The 27,300-nt window shown below is 39.0% G+C and overlaps 1 protein-coding gene across 1 annotated transcript; it reads left to right on the plus strand.

Annotated features, from left to right (window-relative positions):
* The first annotated feature begins 164 nt into the window (after window positions 1-164).
* On the plus strand, window positions 165-26,141 carry SYTL3 (synaptotagmin-like 3). The gene is made up of 16 exons (XM_008946454.1): window positions 165-274; window positions 509-724; window positions 4,080-4,144; window positions 6,676-6,727; window positions 8,027-8,099; window positions 9,070-9,142; window positions 12,496-12,620; window positions 14,877-15,020; window positions 17,703-17,881; window positions 20,057-20,159; window positions 21,994-22,164; window positions 22,373-22,472; window positions 23,609-23,705; window positions 24,285-24,296; window positions 24,603-24,808; window positions 26,011-26,141. The coding sequence occupies exons 1-16, from the start codon at window positions 165-167 to the stop codon at window positions 26,139-26,141; spliced, it is 1,857 nt and encodes a 618-aa protein (XP_008944702.1).
* The last annotated feature ends 1,159 nt before the right edge of the window (window positions 26,142-27,300 follow it).

Below are 27,300 nucleotides of genomic sequence, written 5' to 3' on the forward strand. Positions count from 1 at the left end.
GTGGTTATTTTTCTCTTCAAGGGTATGGCACAGTGAAATGTGTCATCAATCAAGTTAGAGCTCAGGCACCTGGTAAACAGACCATGTTACGCTCTATATAGTGTCCATCCTTATGGATGTAGTAGAACCATAAGTTGGAAGTCTACAAAGCAAGTTTGGGGAAAATGGCCTGTGAATTTAATCTAAACTTCCTTAAGGAACTGGAACGAGAGGCTGTTCTGGAAGTCCTGTACCGTGACCAGATGGTGAGAAAAACAGAGGAGGAAAGAATAAGGTATCTGCCATTCCCCTAATCCTCTATTTCTGTTTTCCTTTTTTTCTCAGAAGTACTCTTCCTCTTTTTTCCTCTTTGATGTCCTTCCAAATGTATTGTTTGGGTTTTTTTGGTTTGTTGATGGTTTGTGGTTGTTTTTTTTTTTTTACACCTGTTGTTAACTAATGCCTTTTTATCCTTTGGGAAAACTTGTGACTTTTTGTTTCTTTGTTTGTTTTTAACCTGGGGGATTAGGAAACTGAAACTGCAGCTGCAGCAGCTTCGATGGAAAGGGGCAAGAAACGTGAGCCAGGAGTACCAGGAGAGAAGTTGTGCTCGGTGTCAGAAAGCTCTGGGGCTGTTGCTGGACAGGGGCGCGGTGTGCAACGGGTGCAGCCACCGCGTGTGCTCCGCCTGCCGCGTCCCACGGAACCGCTGCCTCTGGCAGTGCACCGTTTGCTACGCTCACGGGTGAGAGGCGCCGCTGCTGTGGGTAGATGGCAGAGTGGAAACCTTGGATGAAGGCCTGGGAGCGATGGGAATTTTGTGTCACCCTTCACAGAGTCGGGATTTCCTGCCCTGTGTTTAGCCAAATGGGTCCTCAGGGTAGGCCAGAGGCAGTGGACAAAGGTGGTAACAGGGAAGCATAGGAACGGTTGCTTGTTTCTGAACTATGGCTAGAACTCCTTGCCCTGGTTCAATGGGGGAACCAGTGCATCATAACAGGTTGGTGAAGGTGCTGTGTTTAGCATAGCCAATTTAATTTCCTTCCCCGCCCTACACTGGAGGAGTGAGGAACCTGGACAGATTAATGATTTGAGGTCATGTTTTATATACGTTTAAAAAGCGGAAAGTATTAACAACATTATCAAGATTGTTTAAATGTGGTCAGATAACCAAATTTGTTTACTTTTAATTCGTTGTTTTTTTCTTTTACTATGTCACTTCTGGTTTTGTTTTCCATGAAACAATCTTTCTTTTACTGTATTGGTACAATTTTTAAGTCAAAATATATTCCATCATAGTCCATTCTATTAGTCAGAATCTTTCTAAACCAAATGGTTTGGCTATATTTCTACCTTTCATGAAAAATATTCTGTAGGCAAAGAAAGATAGTTTTAGAAATTAACAAGATGGATGATATATATACTTGAATAAATATTCAGATTAAATTTTTTTTTATGCCTACACAAGGTTAATGCACTACTTCACTCCCTCATAAGATGGCAAAATGAGTTTTAAATAATGCCTAGGAAATGTTAAGGCAAAGTATTGGTCTTAAGCGAAATGAATTTTTACTAGCAGTTTGAAGTAATTTTCTGTAGTTTGGAAGAGGCTATAAACTACCACTAAAAAAATGTTCTCAAAATCTTTGGTTTATTTTGCAATTGGTACATAAAATAGGCAGATTAACTCCATCTATATTTTATTCAAAGCAGGTTTTGGTGCATATGTTTTAGTATCTGTGCTTCACTCTATATGCACTGAAAGGAAGGATTAAAGAGTTAACTTTCCATATCCTTCTCCAGATACCTTCCTCCACTTTCTGGTCTTTTAAATTTGTTTCCAGTTATTTGGTGGCCACAGTGGAAATCCCCTACAGGGAGTAGCTAATTGTTCAGCTAGATGCTCTGTGTAGTGCTGCACACCCTTAATTATTTCATAAGCTTGCCCAGACATTTAATGGTAAAAGCAGGAAAGCATTATTTAAATCAATTAAAAGACATTTTTACTTTTTTGTCTTGGTAATATAGAGGAATTGTTCACTTGTCATTGAAATTCTTTTTACAGCAAAGAGACAGCACATTTGGTCTTGTTTAGTTGCAATACAAAGTCCATTAAAATTGGTCAAATTTCTGTTGCCTTCAGTGAGCTTTATGTCAAGGCTGCAAATCTCAAGAAGGGTAGAGAGTACAGCAGGGTAGTAAATGCTACTCAGTGCCTTTTGTTTACCCCGGTGAGGGAAAAATAGGATGACTAAGAAGTGTGAGAGAGGATTTTCAAGTCCTGAGCAACCGTAATTTGAGTCATGGTTAGCACCAAACTGTTTCTTCCTGAACAAAACGTTCTCAGCAGCTCCTGAGATCTCCTAGACACTAGGTTCATGTTTGTAACAAATGTCCTTAAATGCCTCAGTGGAAGGGCATGCAGGGATAGGTGAATGTTCATGTGGATTGACAAAGTTTGTGTCTTTCATCTGGAAGAGGTGTCTCTTATGTGAATGGAGTTGGTATAGTTTAATACTCTCTTTAGCCTTAAAAAAAAAAAAAAAAGGCATTTCCAGATCTATTTTCATCCTCTTAGTATTCTAATTATTGCATGATCCTATGCAGAACTGGAGATTAAACTCTGGGAAGATAACCATATCATACCTGTATCATGGGTAGTGAGAAGAATATAAAGGGAAAGCTGGAGATGAGAGTTGAGGCCCTGCTAGTGCAGAGCCTTTGAAGATCTATTGCAACCAGAGATTTCAGATATTTGTTAGTTAATAGATCTCCATCTAAAGTAAATAAATATCTTGTCGTAAATGTATTTTACTCTCATTTTTTTAACTCATCTGTGTTCAGTTACGTTCAAGGATCTGTGATTAGACATGAAAATAAATAGTGCAATCTACACAGGTAGTGATTTTTTAAGAAATTATTCTGAATAGGTACTTAAAAAGGTGTATATTAAATGCCTTAACATCAAGCCACAGAAAGAACAAACAGACAATCTATAGGTAATGTGCTATTTTAACAAAGAGTGAAGTGAGGTGTGAAATAGCAGACCCAGGGGTTTTGTTTTATGGCCTTGGGTGGGTATTGCTGTAGCTCCTGTGTTTAGAGACTTTGCTTTTTTAAGGAGGCAAGCCTTAATGAATTAACTTTCTGTATGTTGTTGCCAATTTCAAGCAATTTTGGCAGAGGGAATGTTAATAAATTAATTTCATAGAAGGAAAATGAACTGCTGGATAGAGAAGAAAGTTTAGCAATGCCTGCACTGATGAAATTTTTGCAGTTGAACTTTATCCTATAATAAGCATCAGAAAATCCACAAGGCATGGAGATGTTTTATATGCTCTAAAAATTAGTAAGATGTGTAGATGAGAATTTAGAACTTGAAGACTCTAGATAATCCTGTCCTCAGTTAAAATTCTTTTTGTCTCTTTAATAATGGATAAATTCAGGTTGCAGATTTCATCTAAGTCCATTAGAAGCAGCAAAATGCAAGAGCCAAATCTGCCAAGAATCTGCTCTTAACAGAGCTGTTTAGTCTGATATAATTTTATACTTGTAAACTGTTGTTTTTCTCATCCTCTGATCCTGGTACCTTTGTATGACATTGACATAATTGATGTTAGCCTCCACAAAATGGAGAGAGATGAGTCACAAAGCTATCACACCATCAGGTTGGTGGAGCTCAGTGCTCCCTGATAGTCATCTCAAGTTCTCCTTGAGAGCATGTCCTCTGTCGTTGGCTTTCCTTGCTTCTCAGACCAGGCTGGAGCTGTGAGCAGTCAGCACAAGTGCCTGGGCTAAATTGCAGGTTGTTGTACAAACTGGAGTGGACCCAGGACTTCTGGCTTCAGAGCAATGCCTAGAGCAGTATGTATTTCTGTCCCTGGGCAGTCCTACATAGCAAAAAGGTGGGGTGGGGGTAGGAGAGAGAAAATGAGGGAGAAGAATCCTTTTTATGCAGACTCCCAGCAAAATCAGTCAATGGAGTGAGCAGGTGGTAGGATTAAGAAAGATTCTTGTTGGATTGTTAAATAGTTATCAAATATTTGAAGAAAAGCATTTTGGAAAAATGTTGATTCAGATGTCTTTTGCTTGTTTTTCAGAGATGTGAAAATCAAAGCTGGTGAATGGTTCTTTGAGGAACGAGCAAAGAAATATCCAGATGAAGGTAATCACTGGAACAGACATAAACTGCTCCATAATGTGTAGTTCTCATCTCAGTGAAACGCAGAGTGTAGTCTGTCACGTTATTTCATGTCTCTGCTGCTTGGTAAGAGATTTGTCAGAAATTACCATGCAGTGCATCTGTCTATACACTAAATAAAACATGAACACAAACTAGCAAAATTCTTTAGAAGTATAATTTGTTTTGTATGAGTAATAAGACTAAGAAAATTGCTGGCCATATGAATTTGAATTAATGAGCATGTAAGTCTTCCAAGAAATACAATGATGTGAAATAACTACAGAAATGTTAAAAAATGTGTGCAGAAAGGAAACGATCTTGCATCCGTTGTTTGTTAGAACTTTTTTTTTGTGAAAACAACTGTAGTTTTAAAGCTTAAAGAAATGAAAGAACCAAATAAAAACATGTAGTGGTTACAAACCAACAGGGAGCTAAACACTTCCTGTTTCTTTACCTTCAATCAGCAGTGCCATTGCCTTGTGTTCAGTCTTTTCAGTGCAATTAAATATACAAAGCCCTAAAATAAACTATAGAGGATGTGAATGGATTGCTCTGTGGGGAATGTGTTTCACCAGCCAAAGGCTGTTGGTCTTCATTTTCACCTGGAATGACTGGTGGCGTGGAGAGGATTTCCTTCCTTTTTCCCTTGAAGCCCCACTTCAAATAGGCAACTACTTCACTTTGTTCCTGTCTGTAGCTAAGCATTACAGTTTCACTTCCAGTATCTGCATCGCATCTAGATTTAGGAGCAGCTGGTAAGAAGGAAGGCACTGGGCCTCTTGGGAAACTTGACTAGGAAGAAGTTTATACATGGAAGAATGTAATCAGGCAAATTTGGGGTAGTAGATAGTCATGAGAGATAGCAGGTGGCATGTTAAGAAACAACTACAGTTCCTGATAAAATAATTAATTTACCATTTGAACTATTTAACTGAATTCCATTCCAGCTAACACAATTTCTGTTTTCTAAAGTATTAGCTGACTGATGTTTTAAAGCACTGTTCTATTCTATAACCATTGTTTATAATTTTCCACTCATACTTTTTTAGCAAATCTAAAGCTAATGATTTTAACACTCTCTGTTACTGGAAAATGCTATGTTGTTCTCAGATCCCGAATCTGATATCGGAAGGTATTGACTGTTCCTCTTTCCTGTAAAATAAATGAGTTCTCACTTTGCATTATCAAAGCTTCATGGGAACTTGAAGAGTTTTGCTTACTTAGACTAATAGTAGTACTGCTGAAGTCACAAAGATCTAAGACTATACAAAAGATAAGCCTGCAGGGAGAAATGTTTTGTTTAGTTCCTTTGGTGAGACCAACTGATAAAATTGAAGGGATCAGTAAATAGCAAACTTTGTTACACAGCAGCCGTTGTAGGTATGTATCCTTCAAGCCTGGAGAGACAGTGCCCTCTCTTGGTTTGAAAATATAACACAAGTGAGGTATTCACTGGAAAATGTTTTTAACTGAAAAAAATACCTGTTACAGTGATGTTATCTCATGTTGCAGAGTAAAAAAAAAAAAAAGTATGCTGCTTTTAAATTTTTTGTAGCTTCTACTTAAAGAATAAAAAGAAAATTTTAATAAAAGTGGTAGATTGCTTTTACTGATGAATTGAAAATCTAAGTCAATTATTCTTTCTAGCACCACAAAGGTCTACTACTTTCATGTAAATAATATGGTATAATTAATGACATCCTCAGCAAAGTGTGGATCACATGCTGCTTTCTGTATTAGGAATGACTAGTGTTTAAAACCCCTCCAAATACTTTCAGTTGGCAATCTGTTACATGCATTTAGCCCTTCTTTCTGTTTGCCATCACTCAGGAGCAAACTACATTTTTGTGAGTCCTCATTGTTTGTGCCTGATGGAGCACTTGCTCCTTGGTGTTCTTTACCTCACGTGGCTGCTCACCTGAGGAACACGACATGGTTGCTATTTGCCCCACAGGGGTGGCCGTGGCAAAGGGGTTTGCTCATGTTTGTGAGCCAGTCATGCAATTTCATGATTGTCCAGGTCCTTAGTAGGAAAAGTGAAAAGAATTTTTCATAAGATGCAAGAGCTGACCATGTGCCTGCTCTTGTACACATTTTCAAGCTTTCTATAGTGTTTGAGTTTTATGGTTGAAGTGTGCTCTAGGGCAGTGGGCCCATGCACTACCTGTCTCCTGGACCTCAGGAGGCTGAGAGCACTTAGCAACCTGTAGGAATGGGTCTGTTAGCATCCATACATGATTGTCCTCAGCATTTGTAAAGAGCTGGTCAAAATGTGTCACCGACAAGAGGTGAAGGTGAAACTATGATACAATGTGTGGTGCAGGAGAAACTCAGGTGTTGCTTGGTTTTATGATGATACATCAGGTAGGGGAGAATTTCACTGACTTGAATGTCCATGAGCTTCTAGAAATATAGGCTGGTTCCTAAAAGGCATGGATTTTAAAAAATATTATGCAGGTGTTAGTGTTGTTGCTAAATGACCTTTGGGTGTTTGGTTTTTTCCTCCTTCACAGGCAGACATGAGACAGTTGGTGCAAAGCTCTTGAAATCTTATCAGAAACTGAGGTAAGTCTCATAACAGGACAGATGTTTCTAGAACACTGAGAATTTGTGTAGGTGATATACTGTGTATTATAAACCAGCCAGCAGTTTGTATTTTTTAACAATAAAAGCATAGAAAAATTGCCATTTTTAGCCACCAGCAATCTGTAGAAAGAATATCAAGTACAAAAGAGTACTAGATTTAGAGTAATAGTGTCTTATTTACTTGAACTGAAGGGATGTGCATTATTTTTGTTATATCTGCTTGTATATTTTGCATAGCTGTTTACATTATTATCTTTCAAATTTACACACTACCATTAAATGATTAGAGATTAATATTATTTACTAGATATAATAGTAATAGCGTAATTATTTGCTCAACTGAAAATATTGTTGATTTGATAGCTTGAGAATAAACAGTAGACAAGAATCTCTGTATTCAGTAAGATGTGTCCGCTTGCAAGACTTAAAACAAGTAAAAAATCCAGTTTACCCTGAATAAATACTTGGATTATTGGCCTAAGCATGATCATACTCATATTTTTACCAATGATATATACTAAAATAATTACTACTTAAACTACATTGTATTAAAGAAATCTTCTTCCTTAAAAAAAAAAAAAATACAAAGAGATGGCCTCAGTTTTAAGTATCTGGCAAGACACAGCTGCACAAGACAGAAACTTTTAGTCACCTAGATATGATCCTAAACAGCTCTGCATAAGGACGTTCTTTTACCTAGATGTGGTAAAAATAAAAGAATCAAAAAGAAAGTTTACCAGCTGCCCTTTAGGATCTGTGATTGTGGTGTGATAACAGATTTCTTTTTACAAATGGGGACTACTTACAACAGATAAAATGACTGGAATGCTGTAAAGGGGCTCTGAAAGCTCTGGGCCTAGGCAAGGGATGATCTTTTGAGTATTGTAAGTAAAGATGACTGTTTTCTGAAAACATCTCTGAAAGAGAGGGGTTGTGTTACACAGGAATTGTATTTTAACACTTGAAACACAGATTACAATACTGTCGACCATATAGAAGTCTAGGAAGCCTGTCCTAAATTAGTTCTTTTTGTTTGTTTAAAGTTAATAATTTTGCCTAGAGCAGCCCAAGATTAAGAAGATAGAAACATAGTCCTAATTCTTACAAACAGACAATAAGCCTGTGCTGCAACTTTTAAAGACACAAGTTCTCAACCCAGATCTTTAGATTGCAGGAAAGGCAGAAAATAAAGGTACTGTGCATGAATGTGGTTTATTTATCCATCTGCTAGCATAACATATTAATTGTTGTGCTGTTTATTGTCTCTTAAATTTCTAGTAAAATCTCTGTTGTACCTCCGACTCCACCTCCTTTCACAGAATCCACGGCAGGAAGCAGTGTGACAGTAAATGTACGTATCTGCAAAACACACACGCATAGACAGGCACCTCTTAGGATGCCATCCTTAGAAGGCCAGTCACAGGAATCCAGTAAACAGCAACTGCTGTAGTATCATCTCGCAATGTAAACGCTGCCTTCTGTTCCTTTGTCACTGTTTTTGTGCTGCATCATGAGAGCAAGGTCAGAGGCTATCCTGAGGAATGTTTTCAATTAGTTTTCAGGTTTTGAGGGAACTGAATAACCATTCTACTTGGCACTAGAATACTGCACCTGGTTTTTGGTGCCTCAGTACAAGAAGGCTGGACTGAGATCTCCTGAGCTCCCCTCCTTGCTAAAGGTCCCCATGATCCTATGATAGTCATTCCATCATCATTTATGAAGCGGTCATTCTGTGTGTTACTTTCACTACTGAGTGAAAAACAGTGAATTTGATGGTTGGTTGCCTTTGCATTACAGTTTCTAATGGACAGAATAGTGGGACATGACTCAAACTCATCAAAATCGCACTAAATTACTATTTCAGTCCATTTTGGACTTAGTCTTCAGACCCTGGTTTTGAAGCCTATTGCAATTCTGTAAACATTCTAATATGTAATTAACAGGAATTTGATTAAAACTCTTTGCTTCAGAGGCACAGGAGCATCTGTAATAGGAGTATCCTACTTGAATGTTTAAATACATTACAGCAAATCAATGATGTAATTAATTGTATTTATTAAATTGTTGTGTGGTCCTCCTACCAAGAGTTCCACTTGTTTATCGAAGAGTATGGAACTGAAAAGGTTATTTTCCATCTTCATACATTACTGTGACACTTTTCAGTCATATCCACATGTGTCCTCAGATGTCTACAGAAGTGACCAAAGGACTGCAGCCTTACTGTCTTCATTGTTACATGGTCTATAGATATGTGAGCATGGAAACTTTAAAACAGCAAAGGATTTGTGTTTTTTTTTACTCTTGGCATCTCCCATTTGCAGGAACTTGGACAGTCTAGAAGTTTTAATAAATCTGTGGAAAATCTGTTTTTGTCTCTTGCAACACATATAAAAAGTAAGTATCTTTCACTGTTCTCTTATTCTAGAATAATGTAGTCGGATGTTTAAAATTTATTTTTACCAAAATCTTGGCCAAAAAAGAGTTATTAAAAACCAGTATTGAGTAATGGCTGAAATCACTAATGCCAAGACTGAGCCAATTTGAAAAATGACACAGTAAGTCTAATTCTCCTTCAGTATTCTGCTAGTTGTTTAACAAGCTGATGGTACCAACCTAGAATGCCTTTCTGTTAAAGATGTCAACAGACTGTATACTGTTATTTTTAATTTTACTGGGTATTTGTATGCACTATGTTTAACTCATATTAGCCCAAAGTAATAACCACTTCCTACTGTAGTGATTGCAGTGTTATCTGCCTGACTGAATCCCAAATGACTCTGGCAACACATCTATCATGTAGTGGAAGTAGGGGTTAATATTTTCATTCACTATCAGTTTTCAAGAGGACTTCCTTCCTCTTTCTCAGTCTGTCTTGCCGTGTGGTTTTTTTGGTGCACGATTCTAAGAGTCAGCCAGTCCTAAGAACTCTTCTTTCGTTCCAATACTTTCGGTTCCTTCTGTTCACTTCTGCCGCCTGCTGTTCTTTAAGGTGCAGACTGTGTATGTGCCTCTAAGGTTAACTGTAATGAGGACAGCCAGCCTTTGTGAAGAACAAATTAAAGGCATCAGTGACCAGAGGAAAAGCAACTTCTGAGCCTTATGAAGATTACAGGGGCTTGCAGATTTGCATGTGTTTGAAGAAATGTTTGTTTTCTGTTACTAGCGTCATCTTAGATAAGCCCAAATGTGAGACTAGACCTGAATAAATTTGACTGTAGTGCCTTTCTGCCTTTCCCCCTAAATCTTGTCTTAATCCTTGTTTGGTCTTTCCTCTAACTTCTTCCACCCATCCTGAAGGCCTATTCCCCTTTAACTACACAAATTTTATGTTGTGTCTGTATGAACACATATTAAAGCTATGCGGAGACACGATGGTTGTATCCTGCACAGAAGTGTAGATAGAGTAGGGTGGCGTAGGAGACTTTGTTACTGGAAGCAGATAGCTGAGGCAGCACAAAATTGGGTATGTCTGGTCCTATCCCATACTTACTGGTATACACTGTCAGGGCTTGAGCAAGCTATTAGTTCACTACTAGTAAAAGGAAGGTCGTGCTCCCCCCACATCTTTCTTCTCTCTTGGTTTCTGGTCTTATGCCGCCATTGCTTAACCTGAATTAGCACCAGTGTGTCTGGACTCCTCTGGAAACTGATTTAGCTAATTAATAGGGCAGAACACTAACCCAGAATACGTGGGTACTTTTCTGCTGTTTTGGTGAATTAAATAGGCTCAAGGTAGGGTGCATATGTCAGAGCCTGCATAACAGTGCTAGGCCATGTGGCCGGGAGCCAGTGATTGAGGAGGGAAGAGCAGAGGCTGCAGAGGTTGATGGCAGCAAGTCCTTAGCTCAGTTCAGCTGTATATGAAACCCCATTCAGGTGCTACCATCCTCAGTTACGGTAGAGCCTTTTAATTTGTGAGAACAGGCTGTTGTAATGACTGAAGTCAATAATCAAACAGTATAGAAAGTCATAGAGAGAAAGACTTGGGCTTCTGGACTTAAGAAAACAGCTCTTTCAGACAACATGGCCTCTTAATGAAACCTGGTACTGTGCTGATAAATGCTTTTGGTCACGAGTGTCTGAAGTTTGTACTCTATCTTATCTAGATAAAAACGCCCTGGTTTGCAGAGGTATTTAGTACACCCAGCTCTTGTGTATTGCAGTAAATAAACCTGGAGAACCTTGTTATGCCTCTGGTTCTGTCACTGAAGCCAGTGTGTGTGTCTGAGAGCAGTGGGAACAAAGGGTTAGCACATTGCTGCTGTTGTACAGTCTGCTCTTTATCCTGTTACCTCCTGTTCCAGTGTGGTTTGGCAGCAACAGGAGATTGTAATCCAATGGCTGCCACTTGGTGTATGTAAAATGAGTTGCTAGTTGTCGTTTTACTTGAAGTGCAAAGTTGCCCTTAGCACTACAGATAGTGTCTGTCTTACTGACCATTTGAGTAGAGAAGCCCAAGGAGGAATAGATATGAAAACAGAACAATCATTTTTTTAACTCACTGTAATCTGTTCTGTAACCTGTTTATTTTAAGTGTGAGGCAAGCTTGTATTTCTGCTTCTACTACTGGTCAAGCTCCTCATATTGTGTAAACTTCATTAGATCTCTCACTCCGATCTCTTTTATAATCTCTGATTTCACTGTGTATTTTTAAAACTTTGTTTCATTTGCAGTCAGAGGTGACTTAATTGAGCCTGCCTAAGAATGTCACATGATGCCTTAATGGTATATGCAGAGTACAGTAAAACTCTGAGAACTGATTGCTGCTAAGAACAGAACTAACCCAAAGTGGCTTTGAAAATCACACTTAAGAGGGCCTTTGTTTTTGAATACCTTAATTGACATATTGTCTGCTTTCTGAGGTTCCTCCACAGAGGCTCATGTTGTGAGAGAAATATTTATTCCTTCTGTATGAATTAAACTTATGACAGCTATTTCATGTACCACTTACAAGTTATTAATTCTTCATGAGATACTATCTAGGCTTTACAACAAAGTCTGCACTGCTAAGCCTGCTAATTTTCAACTTTAGAAATAATGGATGAATGCTGTACTTCCCTTTAAGTGAAATTCTGACTGTACCCGGAGGAATAAGAAGCAAAAAGTGGTACACTAAATGTCCAGTTGTCCTATAGATTTATTTGACAATAAACAAGATGTTACCAAAGTGCTAATTCAATAAGGTACTTAAGGATAAACTTACATTCATACTTACGAGTAATGTTATTGAAGTCACTGAGGGGTAATCACGTTCTTAAAATTATGAGTGGTTTGGGACCAGAGTATGTAACATCTGTCATCTGTATTTTGGATACATTTCTAAATATATTCCAATATGCTCTGCTTTCTAATGTCCATTGTCGTGTCACTTTATGTTGTTACAACAATCTTCCTTCTATTCTGAACCAAACCAAACTGCTTTACAAACCAGACTACATGTAGGGATTGTAGTAGCTACTTCTGCAAGGAAACAGTGTTTGATAACGTACAACTATTCCTTGCAGCAGCTATAATGATAGAAAGCAAGGAGTATAATTCCCAGTTGAAACAGCAGGAAAGATTTAGGTAGGCAAAATAAAGTTACACAAAATGGGACAAGCACTTGCTTTCCCATCTGTTTCTTACTCTTAGGAGATCAATACTAAAACTGCAGCATGAAAGTTTGAAAGCTATAGAATTAGCCTATAAATCTACAGGATTGCTTGCAACATTTCTTATAGTGACTTCTCTCTATATTTTCACTTCAGAAATCTCTAAATCCCAGAATGACATGGCTGACAGATGTCTCCTCGCCACTGCTTATGGGCAGAACGTGGAAAGAAGGAAGCAAAGAAGGAGCCAGTCTGACACTGCCATCAACATTACAAGCAGGGTATTCATATTACTATACAAAGTCTCTAACTGTAAGAGCTGTTTCAGGAATGGAATATGTTTGTAAGAACAACAACTTTCAGAGTGGAATTTTACTTTTATTACATGAGCAGGGTTTAGCTGATGCTCACTGACCATGGCCAGAACTCTTCAGAACAGATTCTTCATGAGACTTTTGACTGAGTCTGCACACTTGATCTCAGCCTAGAGCTGAAATCCTAGATGGAGATTTTACTAAGACCCTTACACAGAGAGGGAGAGGATGTGTTCTTCGACTCTGGGGTGCTCACAGACTCTCTTGAGGCTGTTTGACGTCTGCTTTCCATGATTGTTGGGATGCAGGGAGGTGCTCTGTCTATTGTCCTCTGCCTGCCCCTCTTGCTGCTGAACAGAACCAAACTATAACTGCCAAAGGTTCATCTTGACACTTTCTGAACAGTCTTTAATTTGGCAAAGAAAAAATGTTGACTGCTGTTAGTTGCTGGGAAAATTCCCTTTTCCTTTTCCTTTGGTTACTGTCTCTAGCTTTCAGTGTTTTCTTGAGAAGTTTGAGAAAAATCCAGTCATCTTTTTTTCCCAGAAATTGTACAGGGCTGAAGATGATGTCACATACCTGCTTTAAAGTTACACCGAATATTTTCTTCTGTACACTTTTACCTCTCAAGTGCCTGAACTTTGTCTATACTGAATTTTCCACAGAGTGGGTAATTAGTGAATCACCTTGTTCATCTGAATGAGGTAAATGTGGTCTGCTGAGTGCCCGAGTAAGGCACTGAGAAAAGCTTTTTGCTTCAGGCTAGACCTCATGGTAAATATTGCTCACAGCTCCCTCAATGCCCTCTGAACTGTTAGGTGTTGACAAGTGGAAGATACAGGATGTTAGACTGCATGGACTGGAGGTTTGAATTGGTCTAGCAGGGTCTGCGAACTCTGTGAAATTAGTTCTGGTATGTTTGTATGCAATTATTGTAAACAAACTTGGCAACAATTATTAACTACCCAAGTGCTGCTTTCATTGTGGCAAACCACACTTCAGTGTTACTTTATTCCACAGGCAGAGCACTGCTCTTCTAATACATTGAAAAACAGCAGAGTTGGAGATAATATGAACTTAAACTGTGCTTCATGGTGTGTTGATCACACACAGCATGTCACATTTAAAAGATTGATACAGAGTCTTTGGCTTGAGAGAAGTATTAATAGGAGATTCTAAATTATTTGTGTGGGTTTTTCATTGCCAATTTAAAGATTTAGGACTTTATGTCCACCTTTTTGCAATGCAGATTTAGAAAGAGATTTCACTGTTGTTTGTGTGTCGGAGCCCTGTTTCACTGAATCAGGGACCTTTTTTATTCTGTAAGATTGTATCCTTTCTAGTCTTTCAAGTACTCCCTGTTACAAAATTTATTTTTTTTTTTTTAAGAAGACTATTTTCTTAGATCCTAACCATGTAAAATTTCTTACCTTATTCTTTTCCTACCCGTTGAGCTGTGAACATACTTTTCATAGATTGTATTGTCTAGGGGTAATGATGTGCCAGAATTAGCTAAAATTTATTTTCAGTATATCTCTAGCCATATGTTGTTAGTCTTTTGGCACTTGATTCTATTAACTGTTAATGGTAACAGAGGTGGCTTAAAGTAAATCTCAAGGAGTTTTGCTAAATAAAATATTCTTAATTTTTCTGAAATGTCTTAATTTTTCACAAATTAGTAGGGCTTTCATGGGAAAATTGGAAAGGTGAATGGACTTAGTCGAAGCAAAGTCAAGAACACCACAGAAATTGAAACTTTTTCTGTAATCAAAGCTAAACAAGAACTTGTGAATCTGTTTCTATTTTCAAGTCTCTTTCAACTTATGTTCATTCTTGCATAGGTATACATGGGCATGTGTCATGCATATTTCAAAATACTATTTTTAATTAAAGGCCAATAAGATCTCTTATTAGTATACTGCTACTTCTGATGTGTTATTAGTAGGCTGTTGTTAGTAACTGCTGTGGCTGTGATCCTTAAATGAGTGGTCATATGTTGTTTTTTAGAAAATTACAAATGTAACAAATGTACTACCAGCTGGGAGTTGTAAATCATCATGTAAATTAAGTTGCTACGTTGTCTCTGAAGGTGTGCCACCCGTGTGACATTGATCAGAGTGAATTGTAGCTATTTCCTGAATCTTCTTCTGTTAGCATTCAAAGGAATCAGGGCATTTTTCTTAAATTTTAAAAAAACAACATTACTTACTGAATTTCTTTCAGATGAAAAGTACACCCAGTCTCCAACAGCTCATCACTGGGGCCCAGAATGACAGTGGAATTCTGACCAAAAGGAATTGCAAGGAGGAAGATGACATAACAACTAGTCCCACAAGTGATACAGTTTTTTGTGATGGCAGAAAACATGTAAGTTAAAGGATGAAGCAAAACAGAACAGGGTATAAAAGCTAATATATAAAATATATGGGAACAGATACGAGAGCCAAGATCTTGTGAAAAATGTCAGTGTATTTTGGATTGTATTACAAAATGACTGAAGAACTTGAGCTTGTATCCAATGAAAGACTGACTGCTTTTGGCATGGTCTTCCTAATAACATGGTGAACTTTTTGCAGCATAAGACCAATCAAATTAATGATGAATAATTGATGGATATATCCATTAATAATGAATAATTGATAGAGCAGCTTCCTCTGAATTTTGCAAATGCACCTAATGTTCTTCCCAGTTTATACTGGGGTTGGGATTGTGAACATGGTTCTTTCTAACCTAGTGGCTATCTTTTTCTCTTAAAACTTGATTTAACAGAAGGATTTTGTTATTCTGCCAGAACTGTTGTAATGGAAATGTCAGGGGAAATTCAAATGTCAGAATGCCAGTGAAGAGGAAGCTGACAATGATGGAAACCAGGGGAACAGTTCATAGGTTTAGGGGTTGGCACTGAATCCTATTCTGATGGATGGCATTTTGAATACTGCAAATGAGAGAGAAGGAAATGAATTCAGCACCTGCTTTAAAGCCTCTGTGATTACCTGTGGAAGCTAATTTCTATGTATTAGTGATGAGGTTAAGCAGAGTGAAGTACCCAAAGAATCCATGACTGATGCTGTAAAGAAACTAAAGTGACTTTTAGGGAATCACTGTTAAACCAGCCTGCTCACTTTGCAGAGGAGTATAACCACATCCAAGGACCTTGGCAGTCTCTCATAGTTTGCTGCACTGTGGGGTCTGAGGTGTTAAACTGACAAATGGATAACAGTTTTGGATGATGTTTGTGATTTTAATGACAACTGTTTAAACTGAGCTATAAAAAGCCCAAGCTTAAGCTGGAAATATTTTCTACTGTCTTATGAAGTGGGAAGTCAAATTCTGTTAAACTTCCCTTTATGGGTAAATGTTGGATGTTGATGACCACTATGTGAAAATGTATCTTCCAAAATAGCAGACAGTATTGGTTCCAGATGTGCCAGCAGGAGTGCAAATATGAAGTAATTGCTAAATCCCTGTTCACTGAACCAAAAGGATGAGTGATTTCTACACTGATCAGATGGGAGACACACGTAGTGATTTTAAGTCCAAACATCATTAGTCAGAACACCTATCCAGCTTCTCTAAATGAGTAAGAGGTTCTGTGGAATTAGGGACTTTTGCAGAACTTTTCTTAGGACATATGAGCTAAGACAAAAATATTTTTGCATTCCTTTTCTCATGAAGCATTTTTCTAGTCAGATGAATAAAAATATGTCAGTGAGTGAAAGACCAGAGCTGAACAAAGCTTCAAGGAAGATTGATTACACTGACATGTCTCATGGAGGAAGCAAGATTACATGCATCAGGTCAAAAAAGTCCTAACACTTCTTGTGACTTCCTCAGTAAACACTCTGACCCTTCTTTTGTCAGGTTTGTATGTTACTTAGAGCTTATAAAATAGAGTAGATAGCTTTTTTAATCTAATTAAGGTGTTGGTGTGAATTTTAAAATTAGTTTGGCTAAGCTGCACAAGCGAAGAAGAGCATCTGCCTGGAAGAGAGATACGATCTTATAAGCACTACTCTGCTCTCTTAGCTGCTGGGTTGTGCAGTGCAGAACTCCTTGGTTAACCAGTCCTGTGTGGCTGTTGTGTATGTTTAGAGGGAGGAGTGATCTAACACAGATATCTTACCAATCTAGTAAGACATGATTGTGTCTTCATGACATATGTTGTGTAAAAAGGTTCTAGGACTCACCTTAAAGAATATCATTTTATATTGATGGAGACCAAACAATTTTGATTGAGTTGAGAATTTGTTACAACGAAGGCTAGATAGCACTATGGAGCTACATGTCTCTGCTGGGCCAAAGAGAGGATTAGAGTCTCGTCCTTCATTGCAGTTTCATGGCCTCTGTAAATGCTGTTCATATATGCGGATGGACAGCATCCAAACCTTTGCCCCATAGGTGAAAGTAAATAAAAGAGGAACAAAATAGCTGAGGTGAGCTAGGAAATGCCTTCTTTATGCACCAACATATGACAGGATGCCTTTGTATTTTAATCTTTCCTGAGTGGTCTGCTGCAGTACAGAGTATGTACTTTTTTATATGGAATTGGGGCATCTTGTACAATATTTACTGGATGCACAAGGCCAGTTTTATTTTCTTTAATATATGATAGAACCTAATATCTTGGCAGTATTCCCTACTATGAGCTATGTTTTAAAAGCAGTCTAGGTCAATGTTTTGTATGCCCTTAGATTTCAGAGGGTTTTTTTTCACTCCCTTTCAGACACTTATCCCATTTTTCTCATGAGAAGCCATGTAGCAGTTTTATTTGAAGACAATTTCTAGATCTAGGAGTTACCTAGGAGAGCACTTTTTTTAGCCTAGAGAGCTTACTGAAGAGAAGAAGACAAAGTGGTAGAGTTGCAATTACAGTCATAATTTTCAGGGCTGTTGTGGAAGCAACAGTATGGTTTATACAGGTTACCTTAAATCTTTGTGATTTGCAGTAGCTCTACAGTCATGTCTCAAAGAAAATGGCCTTTGAGGGAAAGAAATGTTTTGTCCTGTTTGATCTGAAGCTACTTTCCCCAAATTTTTTTCTTTTATTAGGGGAGTCTGTATAGCCTTAACAGCACTTGCACCGAGTCTGGCAGTTTTGGCAAGGCTAATGTTACGGGAGAAATAGAGTTTGCCATAAGATACATCTTCAAAGCTTGCATCTTAGAAATTTGCATCAAGGGATGCAAGAACCTGGCATATGGTGAAGAGAAGAAGAAAAAGTGTAACCCGTGAGTATTATGTAGAGGAGGAGAAAAAAAAAAAATAAGGAAAATATTTTGGTTTTAAAATACTTACTGTATGTTATATTTGAAATTAATTGATATATGTTGCTATGCCATATTAGCACCTTCACAACATCCTAGCACATACACCAGCTCTTCTTACATATACATACTGCAAGACAAATAGGTTTCATAGCATTTTTCCATTCTGATCATTTTCTGCTAGTACTTGTCTGTTCCCCTGCCTGTGAGCAAGCAGATACCTGTGGGTATCTGTGTGGCTGGTGAGTACCTTTTGGATCTCAAGAGTAGCTATTCAGATTTTAGCTTTTAAGTTGTGCCTGCAAATTTAATACATAAGTGGCTAAAACATGAGATGTCATGTTCCTAATTCATCTACTGACTCATTGTGGGTCACTGGGTGATCTCTGTACTACTGTGCTTCCATTGGAATAAAAATAGAAATTTCAGATACTGCAACATGTTTTAAAAATCCAACGGTGTTTAATAATTGTGTTATTGTAAGAGGGAGAAATACCTGCTTCCATAGATAAATATGCCATAGGAATTTTTGGCTGGATGCTTAAGCTTTGGTGATTTGTCTGTTTTTTTTAAACGATCCTCTCAGACTGTGCAGCAACCGTTCATAGAAAATCAATGGGCAGAATGTCTAACCACCTGTTCTTGCCTCTGCTGGCACACCATGTTTGAGCACTTGAGTGACCATATTGGAATTGTGGAGTTGCAGTCACCTTCACCCAGGAGGAACGTGGCTTTTGTGCATTTAGCAGAAGACGTTCATAAAGATGGGCTTGGTGATGAAAGGAGCCTTGCTGGAACAGCAGCTTGTGGAGCAGGGCTGTCTGGGAGCACTTCAGAAGTGGGTCAAGGTTCTTTAAGTCTCCTGGTAATCAAGCCAGATAAACAGTAGCAGGAAGCCTGAAAGGCAATGGGAGAAGTGCTGGGTAGTGAACACTGTGTTCTCTGTTGGTATGTATTTATATATTTCTGCTGGTTTCCATGCCAACAGGAAAAGTACAGTCAGTGTGCTCACTTAACACACTTGCTGAAAAGCAGACTTTCAACTGGTGTTTAGAACCGCTTGAATTCTTTAGCTTGTTTGAAATCTGACTGGCTGCTTTTTCATTAAATTGATTTGAGCTGATAGAGCAAGAGGCTAAAACTTCTAGTACCTGCCTATTTTAAAAAGTAATTTTTACCTACAGCTAAGTTTGGAAAGAGTAGAGAAGTGGTGTAAGTTCTGCAGTGATGATGTGAGATATAGCTGAATTTATTTACCCAGTAAGTTAGTTTTGAAATTGGTTTAAATCTTAATATATGAAATATATACCACAAGTATGGTTTAAAAATACTTAGTATTATGTTAACAATCATTCCTTTCCCTGCCAAGCTGTGAGCGAGCCCTCTCTATTCCTAGTACTCTTTAGTTTTGAAGCCATAACACAAATACAGCCCACTGAACTCATATTAAGGGGAACATTTAAGTATTAGTATTCATGTGACCTACACATGAGAAACTTTGGGTAGAAATCATTGGTGCTTGATATTGGTCCAACTCACCTTCCAGAATTTTTTTTTTTTACTGTTCTCCCTTGAATCGATGCTAGGGCAATTTTGAGCACTTTAGACAGTCTCCCACTTTCACTCTAGTAGCTATTATAACAATTAGTGTTTGTAAGAGTTATGAATTATAATGTATTATTTGAATTATTATACCTTTTCTTGCTACATGGCACCTGGTATTGTAAAGATGAGAGATTTTCTTCATGAACAAGCAGCTATGATGCTAAAGTTGATTTAATTGATCTTTTTTTTTTTCTGTATTTGAACACATAATAGACTCTGTTTTCATAATAAAAAACTGTCACTGCAGCTGACAAGGTGACTTCATTGGTGGCTATTTTATCAGAGGCCAAGAGTAAGAAAACAAAAGATTCCTGTTTAGATCCTGATCCTTTTCCAGTTAGGATAGATTTGAAACACATTAGCTGAATGATATATAGGGATCCTTATAGTCTGTCTGCTTTTATTGAAAAAGGATATAAATCACAATTTGCTATTTCATTGCTTGGAAAATTACAAAGTCAATAAGATTGCTTAAGAATTAAGAAAAACCTCCTTCATATATCACTTCCACATATCCTTCTCTCTATCTACAAGGTATGTTAAGGTTTACTTACTTCCTGATAAATGTCCTCGGAGCAAGCGGAAGACAGCTGTGAAAAAGAGCACAGTGGATCCAGAATTTGATGAGACTTTGAAGGTACCATTTGCAATTGTGTGCTGCTAAGTGTGATTTTTCCATAGTAATGTCTCCTTTTGAAACAGACAATCCTGCAAGTTCAGAATTATCCTGGATGGGCAAAGCTAGGAATCACTGACAACAACAATTTCCAGGTGATACTCCTTCTGTCAGTGCCACTGGGAGTGTCTCTCTGCAGTTAGTTGAATACTAACTGAATTCCACCACTTCTAAAATGTTATCTGCTTCCTTTTCCCTGTGCAGCTGATGCCAGGGCATCTCCTTGTAGTGTCTCATTCCAAACACTAATACACCTACCAGAGAACAGTAGTTATGAATTTAATTCCTTACTGCTTACCAATATTACTTCTTGCATCCTTGTAAGAACTGTGTATAGAAAATGGGAGACATTATTCTCACTTCAGACTATTAATAAAATGTGAAGCTGAAGCTGAGAACTGTCAGCTGGGAGAGGCTGGATTAGTTTGGTTGTTCCCAGCTCCAGTTTTATTCTTGGATGACTACAAATCCATTTTTTTTTTTTTTTTTTTTGTGCATTGGTGAGCTGCAGTAACACATAAGATGATGAGTCCTTCAGTAGCATGTTGTCTTGGAAGACATACAAAACAAAGTTAACAGAAGGACCAAGTTGTATTGTTACTCCTTGAACTACACAAAAGTTTCAGTGGTACCCCCATCGCTTTGTGTGTATGAACATCAAGAATTTGTAGCAAGGGAAACAGGCAAAATATTTGAAAATACCTTTGTTAAAATTTGATAACAACAAAAAAAGACTTTCGTAATGTTTGTAATTCTTATGTAGCCCAAAGTCTGTATGTAGGGTTTAAGTTGAGAGAAAAAAAGAGCTTGAAGTTGTTATAATTGGTCCTAATTTTATAGTCCCTTTTCAATGCCAGAGTTGTGCAGAACTGATAAAGGGACAGTGAGAGCCATGCCTGAGCTGGCTGCAGGAACGCTAAAGGTAGCTTAGTTAGAAATCTGTTTAAATTAGCTTAATTATTAGTTTATCTATAGTAGCAGAAAGTGCAGGTAAACTTCATCTTGGCACTGAGATCCACCTCTGTGGGATTCAGCTGTGAATTAAGGCACCTGCATTTAGGAAGCTGCATGAGTGAGAGGTGCATGAGTGCTCTTGGGACTCACTGGAGCCCAGGGTGATCAGCCCCAGAGCCTACACCCAGCCTGTGATTCAGCAGCCTAAATGTGGGTAGCGATGTCCTTGTCCATGCCATCGCCTCGAGCTTTCAGTCCAGGTGGGTACAGGTCTCCTTAGGCCGGGTGTCACATTTGCCAGTCTTGTGGGGGTATATTAGATACCAAATGATGTCTCAAAGGGCTCTAACTATATGTTTTGAGAGTGGATCAGGGCTTTAATTAGTGGTCAGCTGAATTACTTCCTTATCCTGAGGAGATGTCCACTGACCAGAATGGAAGTTTTAGCACGTTGAAATGTCCTCCAGAGCAGTCAAATTCTGCTGGGAGTGTAAAACAGAAATATGTGTTAAAATAAACCATCAAAACCAACAACAGAAAACAAAAACAAAACACCAGAAAAAAAAAGAGTCAAGAATTTAAAGTTGTGAATTAATAATCAAAATCATAAGCAAGGCAGCAGGTCAAGAACTCCCGGAATGTTGTTTCCTGTTTGGCTGAGCATTGTTTAGCACTTGAGGAGGGGCAATATGCAGTCTGCAAAGCACGCTCAGACGGCGAGGCTCTGCCTGCCTCCAGACGCCTTCAGCCACGCCGGGGCTGGGCTCCTTCGAGCAGGTAGTGAGCACGGCCCCCCCCCGCCTCCCCTGTGTTGCTTTGTAAATGCTGTTTATCTTCCTAGTACAAGATTGAATACTCCCAGCTGGGAAGTCGGCAGCTTCAGATCTCCGTGTGGCATGCAGGAGCACTCAAATACAGGGTGTTCCTGGGGGAAGTGGTGATTCCACTGGCAGCATGGAATTTCGAAGAGAGCTCGATGCAGTCGTTCAGCTGGTACCAGCTCAAGCCCAAGGTGATTCTTAGTTCTTGTGCTTAGTTGTGTCTTAAAAGCAAAATGTAGTGAAAGCTATGAAAAAGATCACCCTTCTGAGATCACTGAGAGGAAAATGCTGTCAGTCCAGCCCCTCAGTAAGACGTGTTGCAAACATACATAAGCTGTGCGAAAGATGTGGAATTGAATGATTGCAGTAATACAGATTTCTGTATTTCCCTTTCTTCAGCTTGACAAGCCTGAAGATGATCCTATCCAGTACAGTGGTGAGCTCCTTGTGTCTGCAAGACTGTCAGTACCAGCCCAGTATAAAACCTTGCAATCTGAAGGTACAAAATGTTTTGGTATAGATGAATCCCTTGGCTAGAAAAGACTTGGGATCATAGAAGCACTGACAGTGTGTCTGTATGTTATTCTTGTATGTGGTTTATAACAGCTTCTGCAAATGGTGGCTTGTCTCATATTGTGAAGTAATAAAAAATCCAAACATTTGCCATCTTTATCTTTTTGTTCTTTTTAATGCCAACAAAAGCTGCACATCATAATGGCAGCAGCATGATGCATCCAGCTGTTTGTCAAGCTTGCGCCTACCGTGGTATTGCCAGTAGACCATCTGGAGGCAATGCCGCAGTTTTACTGCCCAAGGTAGAGACTGCCAAGTTAAGGAAAAGTGGAAGGGAACTGGCTGCAAGGGTACCAGACCAGCACCCTTGGCTTCTTCCAGTGGTCTCATTTTAGATTGTTTCACTTGGAAGACTTTAGGTTCAAAATATGCAGTCAGGATTCAGTTTTTGCTGTAATGTGTCAGAGCAAACACCTCCTAGCGGAGTAAAATGAACACTTTGGGGGTGAGGGATAGTACCACCTAATTTTCCTTACCTCCCAAGCTCACAGTGAGGTGTATATAGAAGTTCAGAGCTGCGGTAATACTCTCTGTGTTGGGACTGTAGAAATGGGTAATGACCAACACAAAGATCTAATTAGCTGTCAGATTCATTTTGTTCTCTTTTCTTTTCCAAATGACCCCAAAGTTACCAGCTTCTTTCTTCCGTTGTTCTTCCCTATGCTTCCTGTGTGTTGTGTCTTTTGGCCTCTATAACTAGAGCTGTAACAGAGGAGCAGTATCATACCTTGGTTTGGCTGTTTCTCCTGTGTCTGGCTTTGTGAATGGTTAACACAGGGCAGTACCCACGGGAGCATTTCTCTGCAACAGATACAAGAGAAATAAGACAAATACTGTCTTTGGAACAGGAATCACAAAGGAACCTGTTACTCATTGCTCATTTTTGTCAGCGTGATTCACACTGTACAAGCAGGTTAAAGTCTTTCAAATGATCCCCATACAGCCCTGTGAGTCCTTGTCTCAGTAGTACTGCTTGGGCAGTTTCCTGCTCCCTTATAGCAGCAACATAAACTATCTGCTGAATTAACTCATTATTTCATGTGACAAATGGTCCTGTTTCAGGAAAAAAAGGCCAAGGAGTTCCCAGCTGCCAGCTTCAGGTTATGATATTTGGGGCCAAGAACTTGCCTGTGCTGAGATCTGCTGGAATGCCGAAAGGGTAGGTGTGAGATGTAACACTTGAAATGGACAATGTCATACATGTTCTGTGCACATGTATGTGCTAAGATGTTTTCAGGAGGAGACTGGCATGTGAAAGTGGCACTGTCCATGTTCTTAACTCAGGCTTCCTTGTAATGGTGACATTTGGGTGCCCTGAATGGAACTTTGTAAATTTTAATGACTTCAGTAAATTCCAGTTCACTAGCTTTAGCTTTTAGATATTAGGAGAAGAGAGGGGAAAAAAAAGTGGAAGTCAGGAGGGTGTTTTCATTCTTATTTTCAGCTGTGTCTTTGCAGAATTAAATACAGCTTTAGACACATTGAAAAGGAAACTTTTATCCTCTTCATTCTAGATGTCTTAAAAGAGGAGGGACTGGAATTTTTCTTCAGTGTGCTGAGTAGCCTGTGTATGGGGTCATTTAACTTTCTCACTGCCAGGCATCCGACGTCATTAGAAGTACGACACCAGGGTACACTTACAGCACCCTATAAAGCCCTTTCACCTTCTGTGGCACCTATCCTCTATGAAATCGACTGAAAGGCAGGCTTCAGGCACCACTGAATAACTGGCAAGGAGTTATTTGAAAGGGTATTCCAGGATATTCCTGGATATTGGAAAGGAGTGAAGACTCCTTCAGCAACCACTGACAGCAAAGGAAAAACTGACCAGAAGAACCTGCTTGCACTCACACCAAAGGCAGACAGGAAAAGGATCAAATCCTAAAATAAACACAATAGCACCATGTTTCTACCTTCCACTTCAGCTGAACTTTCAAAAATGCTACTTAAGGCATACCAAAGGGCCCTAGCTGGTTATTGCAAAGGTACAATCTTGTGGTTAAGAAATCAGTAACCTTGCTGAACACTTTTCTGTGTGTGTGTGTGGGGGGGGAAGTTGTCTTATCCTTCCAGATCAAGCAGAGGTAAAGCAAAAGTCTCCTATGCTGAAGAGAGATGCCTGTCCCCAGTGGAAGCACCTGTTTGTCTTTGATGGTGTTACCCCAGCTCAGCTACAGCAATCACGTCTACACTTGACAGTCTGGGATCAGTCAACTTTCAGCTCAAGCCATCAGTTCCTAGGAGGAGCTAAGCTTGGTGCAGGTAGAAGTTCTTTATCACTAAAAATTGAAGATGATTTTGGGAACAGTTAATTTAGTTTATATTCTAAGTAATGTTTACACTGTGCCTACACCTACAGCCCCAGGCCCTATCCTCAGTAACTTGCAATTTTGGGCTTTGATCCTGCAAGAACAAATGCATGTGTTTTAGTTCAGGTCTGGGCAGAAGCTCAAGGTTGTCAGTGGGAATTTTCAGACAAGCCAGCTGTGAGCATGGTAACTTCTAGGGTCAGGGTCTGGCCATGCTGAGAGGCACAGAAAAGCTGGGTGGAGTTAACTCAGCACTCGTTCCTTGACTTGAGCTGTTTTCTATGAATTAGCTAATTCATAGCTTTGATGAGCTGATTTTAAATACTAGCTCATCAAAGGGAAGCACAAGAACTAATGACCTAGTTGACTACTGCCACAAATCAATCAAGGGGAGATACAGAAAGTGAAACTTCCTCAGAAGGGGCTATTGCACAACTGAGTTTTGGGCTCCGTTCTAACCTAAGAGCAAGCTCCCTTTCTCAAGGCTGAGAAATTTCTAAGAAACCCTCTTCTCACTGGCTAGGCCCTGCTTAACTGGTAGTTGAGCAGAGTAGAGAAGCATTGTCACTTGAAGACTGCTCAGTGGTCTCCCACCCCTGTCCTCCTAGAGAGTAAGTGCTTGGGTTCAGTATTTGAGATGAAAGGCTCAGTCATTGTTATGGTATCAGCATGCATTTTAGAGGGGTATTATGATTAGTAATAAGTCAGTGCTGTGCAGGGTTCCTCATGAGCTTCTTTGGATTGTCCTACCCCGTGTTTCCTTTCTGCTAGAGCAGGGACTACCTGCTCCTGAGTGGAGAAGACTATCCAAGCTCTCAGCCTAGTCATGTGTTAAAGTCCCTCTGAAGCAGGAGGCTTAATAGCAGAATGGCACTATTAGTATGTACACTTGCTCCTCTGCTTTTAGTCACCCAACCAAAAACCACCTTGGCTGCAATCAGAGTTCTTCAGAAAGTGATCTGAGTTTAACAGGGTTTAAATAATGCTTCAAACATAATTTGTCTCAATTAATGCCTCAGGAGCCATAGAACAGCAGAAATTGCTACAGAAGTGTGAGAAGCAGGTGGTTTTGTTGCCTACTCAAGGTCTAGAAGTTAGGTAAGGCCAGGTGAAAAGTAACTCTGTGACCTTTCCTTTTTTTTTTCTTTCCCCCAGAGATGTTGTTTGGCTCTGCAGACCTTGTTTCCCAGTCAGTGCTCCCATGGCAGGAAGTGCTCTGCAGCCCAAACACATGGATTGACTTCACACTTCTACTGCATTCAAATAAGGACAACTTTAAGTCCTGAGAGATAAGCACACAAGTTTTCCTTCCCCCTGTGTGATGTTTTGAATTGAAGGGGCATTTACCATGCAGGTCTGGGGAAAGGTACCTTGCAACATACCTACTCAGGCTTTTGAGGAATAGAGTCATGAACCTGAAAGCATGTTATGTACTCAAGGTTTTATATACAAGATCTAATAGAATTAGTGTGGTTGTAGGACATTCCTTGTTATCAGCTGCTGATGCAAGACAGTGCTATACCCATCTGATCCACACAGTGTACAGCACAGGAGAGGAGTCTGGCTGAGGTTATCATTTACCCACCTGAACTGGTGGAAATGCAAGCATGAGGCCCAACTCCTGCATCAGTTCACTTTGCCTCAGGTGTAGCATTGCTGGCAGCAGAAACCTCAACATACAACTGTAACTAGTGCTGCTGTTACATACCTCTCCTGGCTGTACCAGGCATTCCCCTTACTTCCTTTCTGGGTCAATGTGGCTTTTAAGGATGCAAGAGTTAGACAGGGATTCATATGCAAAGCTCAAAACTAAAAGCTGTAGCACAACTTATGCAAAATACACCCCACACAAGAAACACCCAACGCAGAGTCCTTTGTTACTTTGCAGATCTTTTATTTGGATGGCTGCTGCTGCAAATAAAAAAAAAAATAAACCACACAAGATTCAACTCAAGTATAAAGCAGCATAGATGTTGTAAATGGAAGAGAAGAGCTGACAACATACTGTATCTCACTTTCTAACAGATTTTCAAGGAAAGGGGGAGATTAGTGGGGAAGGAATGGCCACAGAAATGCTCTCTACTAGAGAGAATACAACTGTGATATAAACAAGCAGTCCCTTCATCTTTGGAGTCTGAAACTTTAAATCAAACACTTAAAAAAATTAGAAAATTTGTTAGAAAAATAGGTGCAGTAAAATTGTATATATTGGATCATGTGTACATATGTTTTCATTAAGTAAAAAAAAAATGATCTTTACAAATAATGCTTTATAGCAAATAATCAGCTGCACTGTACCAGACTACAGTGTTGTTTAGGCATTTTTACAGATGCAAGTCTTATTAAATCTGAAAAGTAACAAAATATACAGAGCAAAACTATTTCCCTTATAAACTAGTATTGCAATCCACATATTGCCTTTTTTTTATATATATATATATATAT

Source organism: Merops nubicus, unplaced genomic scaffold (assembly GCF_000691845.1).
Source record: "Merops nubicus isolate BGI_N331 unplaced genomic scaffold, ASM69184v1 scaffold11838, whole genome shotgun sequence".
Taxonomy (NCBI): Eukaryota; Metazoa; Chordata; class Aves; order Coraciiformes; family Meropidae; genus Merops; species Merops nubicus.